Below are 12,999 nucleotides of genomic sequence, written 5' to 3' on the forward strand. Positions count from 1 at the left end.
CCCACCTAAACTGCCGTCTGTGAAAGACTGGAGTCACTTCGATGTGGACAAACTTTTTGAATAAAATGCAGGAGAGTGACCACTGTGGCGTCTGTGCGCACAAGGAGAAAACGGAACTGTCAAAACTCAGTCTACTCTTTGGACCCTCAGCCGCCTTGACCAGCACGTGCAAAGATTCACATCTGAAGTTTTGAAGTGTCAAAATGAAAAGGACATTTTTCTGACATTGAAGAAATGAGTGCATAATGTTATGGTTATTCTGTGACGCACAGTGAGAGGGACAACTGACCGACTGTTGCTGGAGAAGCCAGGATGTGTGGTGAATGACACACACTATTCCCTACTCCCTTACTACCTCACCTTTTCAACACTACATAGCTCAGCAAAGGGTTGACAGAGCCAACAGCTACCCCCCTGAGTTAGAACATCTTTCAAAGAACATTAATTTTTTTTAGGTCAGTGGCAACTAAATAGCTATGAAATGTAGTGGTTTATGTACAGTATTTATGACGAGAAAAAGCAAAATGTGTTTGATCCATTTGCAGAGAAGACATTTTCTTACAGTATCTGTAATTGAGAGCAGCTGATGCCTTTGGGACCAGCAGGAAGCCCTACTTAGATACAAATCTCAGAAAATGTCTCCTGAATTTGTTGAGTGAAATTGCCACATATAAATGTACTAATGTACTTTTAATGTATGCATTCATAAACAGACAATCATGATAGTGGACGACTAATTTTATGTTTTGTTGTTTTTTTTTGTTTGTTTGTTTTTTTCAGCCAGTGTTGCTTTGCACTGCTGGGACAGTGCTGTTAGCCATACATTTAGAGGAATTGTTCTCTGGGAGCTTAAGACAGTGGCTTAGTGGGATTGTGCAATTATGTCTTTCCCATTGTTTCAATATGATACATGTCATTTCGTACACTCCTGCGTACATGCACAGAGAAAACTCTATTTTTTGTACCAAATAAACAGCCAACACATTTATATGCCCAGTTCTGTGTGGCACAGGATTGTAACATAGCACAATACTATGTGCGTTGAAGCAAAGAATGTCCGTTTAAAACAGAAGTAGCCAATAGCCGAAACAGCCCCAATGCAGGGAGCTGTCGTGTGCACACAGTTTAGCGTCACTCAGGGAGATAGCTGGGCTCTTGTCCTAGTGTCTGCTGTTAGACACCTTGCACCAACATAGATGACCTTAAACCTTGATCACTGTGTACAGTACATGTTCTTGTGAATGTTTAATTACAGAAGTATCAAAGCTTTTACCCATGTCTAATATCTTTATTGCAAAACTGTTATTTTGTTTGAGTTATAGATGAAATAGGATAAAGTAAATGTAACAAAATAACTACAAAAGATGAATTATAATCCTAAATCTTGTGTTGGTTTTGTTGTGATCTTTTGTTTCTTATTTTTCCTCATTATGTACTGTTATTTTCTTTCAGTTTAGTGTCCTTTTTGTCTTGGAGAGATGTAATTCTATTTTTTTTAAAGAGCATTTTTTTAATTTGTATCCCTTAAACTTTCTTTTTTGTGATGATCCTTATGTTCACTCTATTTTAAGAATAATATTATTGAATCAAGATAGATTTTAATAATAATTTATATGTCATGGATAAAAAAGCCTGAGAGGGTCTTTAAACAGTCAAGTGTTATTGCACAATGGTGTGAAAATATGTGGATTAAAGAATGTAATAAAGACCTTTTTACAATGACGTAGAGTGTCTTAACTTATTATTAATATGTGTATGATTTTATTGTTTACTTAATTAATTTAAAAAGTAATGCAACAACAGCATTTAACTATGAATGAAAAGGAGCAGAAAGTAATATCTTACACTGTCTGCCCCATCTACACAAAATCATGAACAGCTCCAGTTCATTTGAGCTTTCTCGTGCAGCCGTCTTATCAATTATAAAACATTAATAGATGATAATACGTATAACAAATGTTGATCTTTCTTTCTTTATTTCATAGGGACAGTGCATAATACTGAACAGTCGCACATGTGCACTGTAAATATGACAGATTATAGCAGAGATGCTAATTTCCATCTGTAGTCCCCAGGCAGACGACAAATACACAATTTACAAAATGTAAAAACAAATCACAACAAATACAAGTACAACTAAAAGTGTTTGCTGTCCTGGTTTTCCTTTAGCCACTGTTTGAAATGTGCTTTAAAAGTGGCCAGAGTTGAAGTCTCTCTTAGGTTAAAGGAAGACTATTCCAGTACTTTTACAGAGAGCCCAGTTTGTCCAAAGGAGGTTCGTCTGTGTGAAGCCTCACAGTCTCCTCGAGCTGATGCCCTGGTGCCCATCCCACTCACAGTCAGGGCAAGTCCATGCAATATTTTGTATACAAGGCAACTATATTTAAAATGAATGAAGTTAGTTTACTCAAATGTGAGTAAATGATACTTCTCTAAAACAGTGCAGTGGTGAAAGGAGAACGGTTTCTTGTCCAAGATTGTTATGGTTCTTCTCCGCAGCGTCATATTTTTGTAACATTAAACATGTCAGATTCTTCACTAAACAAATGAATGGATTTTACAATCAAGAGCAAGTCTTGATTGTAAAGTTGAAACTTCCATTATTATTATTATCATCATCATTATTAATAATAATATTATTAATAACATTATTATTATTATTATTATTATTATTATTATTATTATTATTATTATCATTATTATCATTATCATGGGGAACACGAACAAAAGTCGGCTCTATTCTGCACGTGTGCACTATATCCAACAGGGGGCAGTACACATCAACATAATATTTACATCGTTTTGTCTACGTTAACTCACAAAAAGAGGTTTATTTTGTGTGTTCTGTTAAAATTTGCCGCACTTGTTTATTAAAAAGCGCCTTTTGCATGTGCTTTTTCTATTTTGGTTGCATTTCCCCCATGGTCGCAGTGAAAGTAGAGTGAGTGGGAGATACGTGGCTGCTGTGGTGGTCAGTGAGTGGCGTGTCCCGTCTTTGCTCGTCAGTCCTATGATAACCCATCTACTCTCTTCTGCACAGGGCCTTTTCACAAAACTTTAAAACTGTCTGTTTTGTTTCACTGCCTGTGTGCTGCACACTCCTTTCTTTGGGGCTGAAGACGATTGGAGTACAAGATGTCTGTAGCGGGGCTGAGGAAACAGTTTTATAAAGCCAGCCAGGTTTGCAAAAACTTTTTTTCCCCGTTTTAGCCACTGTCACTAGCATCGGTTAGCATCTGTTATCTGAGCGTTAGCATCAACAGCTAACGGTTTACAGTTATGTCGCTAACGCTGATCTTTGCTCTGGCGATGGAACAGTTAGTTTGTTGACCATAAATCGCTGTGCTATATTTAGTGATCTCTGTGTACTTTTCCAGCTGTTCTGGGCTAGTGTAATGGCCCCATACGAGTTGGTGTCGTTTCAGTTTGTGTTTAATTGTGTTTGTTTTCAACAAAAAAGAAGAGAAAAAAATGTATCAGACACATTTTTCAAGTTTTTTCGTGATTGTTTTTTGTGTTGTGATATGTTAAAGTTGTTTCGCAGGAACATACTGTTGACTTTGGATTTCTGTGTTTTCATCTTCATATCTTGCCTGATTGCCACTATGCTTTCTATAAGCTGCAGCAAGTGAGGATTCAGCAAAAACTGCTTTATCCGTAGAAATAGTTGTATGCCAATGCATGTTTTTCATTTCAGCAGGTCGGCTCAAGGGCGGGGAAGGGTAGAAAGATTCTTTTTTCCTTTTTTTCTTTCTCCTGCTGATCTAAGCAGGAAAGACATTTGGTTTTTGCCCCAGCTTCCTGTCAGGAACTCTCTGAGATTCCTGGTAGTGAAAATGACAGTTGTACCTCTAGTGCAGTATATCAGAGTTTCAACAGTGTTTGAGGAAGAAAGTAGAAAGAAAACAAGAAGCCAACTTGAAAGATTGCTGCAGGAGCAGTGGCACATCTCTGCTGCTTTCTCCATTCACTCCTCTGCAATGCAGTTGCTCTTTCTTGCCAAAACTGGGTGAGAGTCAATAACAGGGGACATAGCTCAAATTGTGTACGCTTGGGGGGAAACGCAGGAGGTTCTCTTATAATATAGTGTGTTCTTGTAGACTTCTTCTTTTATAACACATACTTTTGACAGCGCGCTTACACCAACTATGTCCAACTATATCCTGATAGAAGCGCTGGATGACTAATTTTCCAAAGGTTAACAAAATGGAAAACAAAATATTCCTGCTTTTCTTTCCATTTCCTGTAGCCAGCAGGATCTCGGTAAACTGCTGCAAATCTAGTGTCAGAGAATAACCCTCTGATATTGTGCAATGCAGCTGGTTTTCTCTGCTCATTGTTTGTGTATTATCTATGTCCTCAATTAGACCAAAGCTGAGCATCTTAAGAGGAGACTTTGCGGTTTTCCAGCATATTTCACTAAAACCCTGTCATTATGATGAAAGAGATCTGTTCTTGACTCGTCCCATTGTGCTTAATGTGTTTGTACCAAAATGTCCAAGCACTACATTTATTTAGAGGTTTCTGACACACAGCTTTTATATAAACATGATGTTAGTATCCGTTACTACTCAATGCTGCATATTATGTACCTAGATCAAAAGTATGGGGCCAATTTGAATGTAGGCCGTATCTTTATTTACTGTATGACCTAAATCTTTCAAGGCCCTTGTCATGTGTTTTCTGGAGGAAACAGGAGGAAGCCATTATGTAGCTTGGACACCTTTTGAGGTTTTTATTGGTGTGACTCATGTTGGATTTACAAATTCCTGTTGCCGCCACAAACATTTTTATTTTAATTATTTATATAATTGTCAGGGACAATACAAGAAAACATTGTGGCCGATGTTATGTACATAAGGCTTCTTACCTACTTAACTTAGAATTGCGGAAAATCAGTAAAATACATACGAAACAACAATAAAAAGAAAGAAAGAGCAGACATATCTGACCACTTCACATACCAAGTTCATCCACACAGTTCAGTGCTTTCTTTATGTTTTTGTGAAACATTTGTTCATAATAAGCTATATGGTTATGTGAATGAAGTCTTACATCTGGCAGTAACAGAAATGCATCTACCCCTTCAGCTGGGTAAAGTAGAACAACATAACTTCACTGTGGGCTCATAAACCTCCTCTTTTAATGCACCACACAGCATAGGAACATCATCTACAAAATCAGCTAGTTAGGGCAGCTGGGTGGGGGTTTGTTGATGGGGAGCTTTTCAACTGGCCCAATCTACACCCTGGCTTCTTAACGCCCTACACTATGTAGGGCTTACATATTACATAATTCATTGTACATAAAAAAAAGGAAGGAAAATTCTACACAAATTAATCCTATATTGAGGATGGAAATGCCAACTGGGAAGTAGCAAATCACGGATAATATGTCTATTAATGTGCCTTTTTAACATAACATTACCGAAAGTCACTAGTGTTAACTATGTTTGGCAATGGTAACCATCTGTAAGAAATATTTTAATGATCGCCTTTTTGTTGCTTTGTCCTAGACATCGTACATGAAACGAGACCATTGTTGTAGTTGTGCTTCGTTTCTGTTATATGAACATTTCAAACAGTGCTTTGTAAGTGTGGTCCATGTTGAAATAGCCACTTTGAAGTGGAACAGCTGTCTCTTTTGCCAATGAGGCAAATCACAATATCCATCCATCCATTTTCTTCCACTTGTCCGTTTCCGGGTCGTGGGGGCAGCTGTTGGATCAGCCCAAATCACATTGCACGAGCCGCAAATCAAAATATGAAGTTGCTAAATGTATGATTGATGATGTAATTACAATAGGTAAAGTTAAATCATAAACGGGTACGTTGTGTGTATGTACATGCTGTGTTCCTAGGCTCTTGTACTATGTACTTTGTACTATGTTCCTTTGTACTTTTGATATTTATTTTTTTATTGTAATGATTTTGGGGGTTGGGCGCTCATAAGCTTTTGCTTCAACCTACTCCTTTTGAGCAGAATTTTAAATAAACAAATAAACTAAACTGTGCAAGCACAACTGATTGCATAATATCAGCCATGTTGTCTTTCTGAGGTTCAGAGCTTTCAGTCAGCTGTCATGTTGGGTCTTACTCGCCTCTTGTGGAGTTGGGTGCTTCTTGTGTAGTACCTCACAGACATGTTGTTGTTTTTAATTGAGAAACTGAGTCATATTGTTATTATAATGTAGCTATCGGTTAAATTGAAAACTGAGGCCAAGAGTGCACTTGAAGGCCTTAGAGCTGATTAATTGCACCCCCATAAAAAAAAGGGGGGAAAAATAGGTATAAGATCTTCAAATGCACTTCATTTATTTATTCACTCTTAGCACTCATACATCATTTACATAACCGAGCCATGGACAAGAAAAATATATGAAACTGTACATTGTAATGAACTCTTGATGTCTCATTTTATCTTCAGCTGGTGAGTGAGAAAGTGGGCGGTGCAGAAGGAACAAAACTAGATGAAGATTTCAAAGATTTGGAACGGGTAAGAGACACAATGCGACGTTTATGCTAGTCCATAAAAATATGAATTGCTTAAAGTCCATAATGTGGATATTGAATACGTCATGATTGCAATGTGACCACTTTGACATAATGTTTGAATTTGTTTTGCGATGCAGAAAGTAGATGTGACGAGTAAAGCAGTAGTAGATGTGATCTCCAAAACCTCAGAGTACCTTCAACCCAATCCAGGTGAGACAGCAACCTTAAATCATATCCACAGTGTCAGTTTCTTTAGGATCTCTTCAATTTCAGCTGAAAAGACTTGCTCATTTTATTATATGCCAATGTTTTCTGACACCTACTCGCTGAAGTTTTTATTAAAACTCATGGAAACTTGTAGGACTGTTTATATTTGAAATATAAACTAAACTAAACCCTGACGAAGACCACACTGTTTTATCGTCCTGCTAAAGAATTAAAGGACTTTTATTCAGTTAGTGTGCCTTATTTCTGTGTTCATCCAACTCAAATTCCTTAAAAACCCAAACAAAAACACCCAGCTATTTTCACAAATCAGTCACAGCACTAATTTCTTCCATGTTTTTGCAGCCTCCCGGGCCAAACTGTCCATGCTGAACACAGTGTCAAAGATCCGCGGCCAGGTGAAGAATCCTGGCTACCCCCAGGCTGAGGGGATGCTAGGGGAGTGTATGACCAAATACGGACGGGAGCTGGGAGAGGACACTAACTTTGGTGGGCTTTGTTTACAATAAATCTGGTCCATTCAACAGTTTATTATAGGGTGTTTATAATTAGAGATGAGTGTGTTAACTTTAGCGTTGTAATTTATGGCCCCAGACCTTTCTAAAGCCACAGTTTAAGTTGCCCCTCAAGATAATTTATTGAAGAATAGAGCTCTAAATCTATATTTAATGAGCTGCTGGTGTTTGTGTGGCAGGCGGAGCGCTGGTGGACGTTGGAGAGTCCATGAAAAGGCTGGCAGAGGTCAAAGACTCACTTGACATCGATGTTAAACAGAACTTTATTGATCCTTTACAAGGCCTGTGTGACAAGGACCTTCGAGAAATACAGGTACATGTTAACCTGATGTACAGTAAATACACATCGGCACAACCTTATGACCACTGACAAGTAGCATAAATTAAACCTTATTTTCTTACATGATGGGACAGCGCTCACTTCTTAGCAAGTAGCTCACCAATAGTTTTCTTCTTTTCTATCTGCTTGAAGATGATTTGTAGATTGAGTATTTATTTATGCACCAAATAGTTGAGTTATGAAAGCAAATATTTAACCAAATATAGCACACTATCAAGAATAAACTAAATGAATTTTCTTTGATTACTACGTATATGGAAATGCTGTATCGTTACAAATACCTCTGTTCCACTGGCAAAACCTGAGTTGCACGGTGCCCACCTACTAATAATAATAATGCATTGGTTTTATATAGCGCTTTTCTAGACACTCAAAGACGCTTTACATTGCATTATTCGGTCACCCCTTACTCGGTGGTGGTAAGCTACTATTGTAGCCACAGCTGCCCTGGGGTAGACCATCGGCCCCTCCGACCACCACCAACCACTCTCTCGCTCACAACATTTGCCAGGCTTCCTGGTGTTACCAAACGGTCTCCCATCCAAGTACCGACCAGGCCCTTCCCTGCTTAGCTTCCAAGGTCTGACGGGATTGGGCATAGCAAAGGCGGTATGGCCTGCCATTTGCCATCAGATCAGGGCGCATTTTGGAACTGTTTCCCACCTCTGGCCAAAGCGAGCGGGGCCAATGCTAGAGCAGACTCTTGGCCTCTGATTTGCCTGAGGAGGAGGAAGACAACCCTCATGAAACATGTCATAGGTGATTGATATTACAACATCATATCGCAATTGAAGAAGCCAATTATGTTACTACCATTAATGTTAATAACATTAGCCGCTGTTAGTGTAACAGCTGCGTTAGCTTACCTTCAAAGTTGTCTTTTAGCTGCTTCTCTCCTCTAGTGTTTGCCCTGGCACTTCTGATTAGCAGGCAGTTTTGTTTGTTAAGTGTGATTGGTGATTGGTCACACTTTAACCTTACAGGATCAGACCTGACATAACACGTCTCCGATGATTTCAGCACCACCTCAAGAAGCTGGAGGGCCGCCGGCTGGACTATGATTACAAAAAAAAGCGTTTGGGAAAGATCCCTGATGAAGAGATCCAGCAGTCTCTGGAGAAGTTTCATGAGTCAAAAGAAGTGGCGCAGACGAGCATGTACAACCTTCTAGAGACTGACGTAAGTCTAAACCGAAACTGGCTTTTGACTCCTCTCTGGACAACGTTAATCTACATGGGATAAGAAATATTGTACAATAAGTCTGAATGGAGCCTTAGTGTGAACCTTTGTGTTAAGAACATCCAAAATATAAAAGTCATTATTCATTAATCAATAGTTATCTTGTATCAAAAAATTTGCCATTGTACACACCTTGTGTAAACCATGTAAATATAGTTTAAAGATGAGATATGCAATGTAAATAATTTCTACTCACTAGATGAAGTGCTTCTTTCAGTATCCTCTCCTAATAAGTGCTAAACCAAGCCGTTTTCAATGACCTTGTGTTATTTTGGCTCATCTGAGGAGTTTCATTCGCTTGCATTTGCGTGTGTTGCAGATTGAGCAGGTGAGCCAGCTGTCGTCTCTGGTGGAATCCCAGCTGCAGTACCACAGACAGGCCGTGCAAGTGCTGGAGGAGCTCGAAAGTAAACTTCAGGAGAGGTGCAACAGAAAGCACAAATGCACAGTGTACAGACATGTGAATGCACATTGTGTTTCAGAATCATGTTAGCGCTAACTTTAGTCAAGGTCTAGGTGTTTACGTCATGGCCTTGGCACAACTGGAAGGGTTTTTGATATTATTTACTGACTGTCATTGTAAATAGGGTGATGGAGGCTCAGTCTCGGCCACGACGTGAATACACACCCAAACCGAAACCTGTGTATGACTTTGGTGACAACAGCCATTCAAACGGAGGATACACCTCCTCCATGGCTCCACCCCCTTCACGGAACTCAGGTAAGAAGCACAGACTTGTATTTCACATGCTTTTGGAAGGAGTGCTAAGCCACATCTTACATCAGTGCCAGTTTGATAGTGGGGGGTGCAAGAAGGTCACCTAGCCGTAAACTCGGAGGTACATGATCTGCCCTCAAGGTGAAACTGAAACATTTGCTGTTTATCTGAATGAGCAAACAGTTGTGCTGAGTGAAAGATCGCATACTGTTCATACTTGGCATGTTATGTCATGCCTCAGTCGCTGAAATGATCACTATGAGAGAGAACAAAGGCTTGGGCTGTTCACTCGGAAATAAATAACAAATTTAATTAAATATTGCACACACTAGGTAGGCTTGGTGGGCCTTGTGTTAAAACATGCAGCATGCACTGCAGGGACATAAAGCAGGATTATTGTCTTTGAAGTTATGTGAATGCTTGTGTCCTTGTGCTGAGCTCCCCCACTCTGAGTGTTCTGCCCGTGTGTGTACGTGTATATGTATGTGTGTACGTGTGTATGTGTGTGGGGGGGGGGGTAGATTCACCCTGACCATGTTCCTCTTTCTTACAACTCCATCAGAATCGTCATTTCATTCGGCCAGATTTTCTTTTCGGAAACCCAGATTGTGTGAGTCACAGTGTGTGAGGCCCGTTTGTCTTTTGTGACACTTGCTTCCGGAGTAACACTGTTGAAATAACCACTTGTGATGTTTGCATGCTCATGTGAAATACAATGTATATGTTGTATCATAATTATTTCACAACATATTTGCCTCCTCATTGGGATATGCAAACAGCAAATGTATAGTATGTTGATGTGTGTGCGTGTGCGTGAATATATGTGACAATTCTTTGTAAGTTGCTTTGCATTTTTTTTAGAAACATAATTTAATAATGCCATCCCTAATGAGGCATTTTCATAGGATGCTTATTTAAACTTTAGTTTGCCTAAAAATAACGGTGTGAGTGGAGATGACAAGTGCTCTGAAATTCTGTAGTGTGTCTGTGCAGCCTTTGGGGACAGTGGGATACAATGAGAAAATTGTTGGGAGACAAAAAGCCCAGTGAAAGCCTCTCCTCTCGGCTGATGCATCTGAGGTCACAAGCCACCACAGAGAAAACACAAGTAGTGAAACTGTTGCAGCGTTAAAAGGCTTGTTTGATGATTGTATCCACTGAAATACTTTACTAACATGTTACGTACAACTACACTCACATACTAGTGACTAAGTGAATTGAAAAGTCATGTCTCACATAACTGAACAACGCTTTGTTGCTCACTGAGAACAAGAATATCTGTGTATTAAATAACATTTATAAAGTATAACTAGATGTCTAACATGAAGTACAGAGCTGAACATTTGTTAAACCTGTCTATCTTTTTCACAGCTCCTGAACAGCCAAGTTGTAAAGCCTTGTACGACTTTGATCCAGAGAATGAGGGGGAGCTGGGCTTTCGAGAGGGAGACATCATTATTCTCACCAATCAGATCGACGAGAACTGGTATGAGGGCATGCTCAACGGCCAGTCAGGCTTCTTCCCTCTCAACTACGTGGATGTGCTGGTCCCATTGCCTCATTAGGACATTTGACTGCTCTGTAGACTTCACCAACACAAAGTAAAAGAGTTAGTGATAGAGAAGAGAGTGAAGGATGGCGTACAGGTTGTTTTCAACATCATCAAAGTGGACCTGCACACAGTTTTGATCTGGTTAATCAGATAAACTGCAAAATTCATGAACAAAGACTCGAAAGTGTTATTGAATGGAAGGAAGTTGTGTATTATGATTCAGTATTTTATATCACATTTACAGTTGCTCCACTGCATCACTGCAGTTAGAGTGAAGTCAGTTCAAGACAAATTAATGTCATTAATGTAATGTTTACTATGAATGATGTGTGACCATCAAAGACCTAAGGATTCGCTCTTAGTGACATCTGCTGGCTGATCTCAGAAACACTTTTTCCAAACTGTAAAAGCACATTAACTGTTCTTATGGTCCTTCATTTTGTAACTGTGTCTGAGTTGTGCAGTTGTTGTAAAGTGTGCCGTTGTGGTAGCTTCAGGACGATGATGATGCAGTGTGATCTGTTTTATTGATCAGTATTGGTTTGTGATTGTCTGCTTTGATTTGTGAAACAGTGAATCATGGGGAAATGTTATTTGCACCTTGGTCTAGATAGATGAGATTGATGACTGTGTGACAAACCTACTCTACATTGGCACCAACCCAAAGTAACACAGACCTTGCACCTTGATGTCATTGGTAGATGTGTGTTTTCTGGAAGTACAGATTAGACTAGTCCATTGTAATTGAACTGAGTGAGCCAAAACGTGTGTATGAAATGCAATAGCGAGTCAGTGTGCCTGTTTGTTTAAAATGCTAATCTCTCTACTGTTACCCGGCCATATTTCATGCCTTTAGTTTTTTTTTATTCTTTCACCTTGCCTTTGGTCTGCTGACATTTTGCCTCAAAAGATGAGCGCTGCAGGCAGCTGCTCTAGATTATTAACCTCGTTTTGTCTCACAATTTGTCTTTAATAAAGGTAAGTTTATCAGTTGGTGCATTGGTCCGAGTGTATTTCAGTCAAACAGCTGCTGGTGGAGCTGTGATGCTGTATCAGAAATGACTAAACTGGCTTCTTGGTTTCGCCCAGCCAGTCATCTGCCTGTTTGTTCACTAGGGATCATCTGTTGAAAGGGAGACTTCTAGAAGTACAACAAACTCTTAATCTGACATCCGTGTCATATTGGGTTTGTGTACTGTACGCTGTGGATTTCAGAATGGACGTTTAGTTGGTTGCCTCTGATTCTGAGTTGTTCCCATCACTCTAGGCTTCCCTCTGTGTAGTTGGCTCCGTGTCTCCTGTTTTCTTCTGCTCTTCAGCTTGTCACCAGGTTCAGGGAAACAAAGAACTGATTGTAGGAATCACACTTGTTTCCTTGCCTTGTGTGGAAAAGAGGGAAGTGCGTTTTCACCTATAGCCTGAAACCAAAGCTAGACATTATTAATAGTCACACATTTTGTTTGACCTTATGTGGTTCGAACCTTGAACTCAAGACTGAGATTTAAAGAAATCTCAGTCTTGACGAGAGTCCAGAAACACATGTAGTGTTTTCTGGACATTTTATACACTACAGCCGATGTCCAAGCAACTGTGTGAGAGCAGCAGATTTAAATCAGATTGTCCATGTTTAAAACATCCCTTTAATTTCTTTTAAGGGCTATGTTATTCCAGTCTTAAGTCCGCTATATATAGCATTATTTTTATATAAAAGACTTAAACCCCTCCGATTAATCTTGCATGTAGTTGAGTAATATACCTTTTAAATGTATGTCTTAAGTTGTCTTTTTACATTTGTTATGATTTAACCACAATACTTTATAACCTAGATATTTTTACTTGTCCCTTTCTTACCTTGTGCCCTACTTTAAATAAAGAAAAAGCAAAGTGCAACTGGTTTCTTCTTTTTTTTTTATATC

The 12,999-nt window shown here is 39.2% G+C and overlaps 1 protein-coding gene across 3 annotated transcripts; it reads left to right on the plus strand.

Annotated features, from left to right (window-relative positions):
• The first annotated feature begins 2,826 nt into the window (after positions 1–2,826).
• Positions 2,827–12,973, plus strand: sh3gl1b (SH3-domain GRB2-like 1b). 3 transcript variants are annotated; one of them, XM_079574573.1, is made up of 11 exons: positions 2,827–3,001; positions 3,120–3,180; positions 6,427–6,495; positions 6,632–6,704; positions 7,065–7,208; positions 7,414–7,547; positions 8,595–8,753; positions 9,133–9,236; positions 9,401–9,534; positions 10,094–10,141; positions 10,903–12,973. In XM_079574573.1, the coding sequence occupies exons 2-11, from the start codon at positions 3,136–3,138 to the stop codon at positions 11,094–11,096; spliced, it is 1,104 nt and encodes a 367-aa protein (XP_079430699.1). In that variant the 5' UTR covers positions 2,827–3,001; positions 3,120–3,135; the 3' UTR covers positions 11,097–12,973. The 3 variants fall into 3 exon arrangements, with proteins under 3 accessions (XP_079430699.1, XP_079430698.1, XP_079430700.1); XM_079574572.1 differs by lacking the exon at positions 2,827–3,001 and having other exon boundaries at positions 3,008–3,180; positions 10,903–12,972; XM_079574574.1 differs by lacking the exons at positions 2,827–3,001; positions 10,094–10,141 and having other exon boundaries at positions 3,008–3,180; positions 10,903–12,970.
• Positions 12,974–12,999: the final 26 nt, after the last annotated feature.

This window comes from Gobius niger (assembly GCF_951799975.1).
Source record: "Gobius niger genome assembly, chromosome: 17".
NCBI classification, from domain to species: domain Eukaryota; kingdom Metazoa; phylum Chordata; class Actinopteri; order Gobiiformes; family Gobiidae; genus Gobius; species Gobius niger.

Bases quoted from the DNA above. Each gene is read 5' to 3' on its own strand.
- sh3gl1b (XM_079574573.1), top strand. From the start codon at position 3,136: ATGTCTGTAGCGGGGCTGAGGAAACAGTTTTATAAAGCCAGCCAG. The intron at 6,705-7,064 runs GTGAGACAGCAA...ATGTTTTTGCAG, and splicing joins GTACCTTCAACCCAATCCAG to CCTCCCGGGCCAAACTGTCC. The intron at 9,535-10,093 runs GTAAGAAGCACA...CAACTCCATCAG, and splicing joins ACCCCCTTCACGGAACTCAG to AATCGTCATTTCATTCGGCC.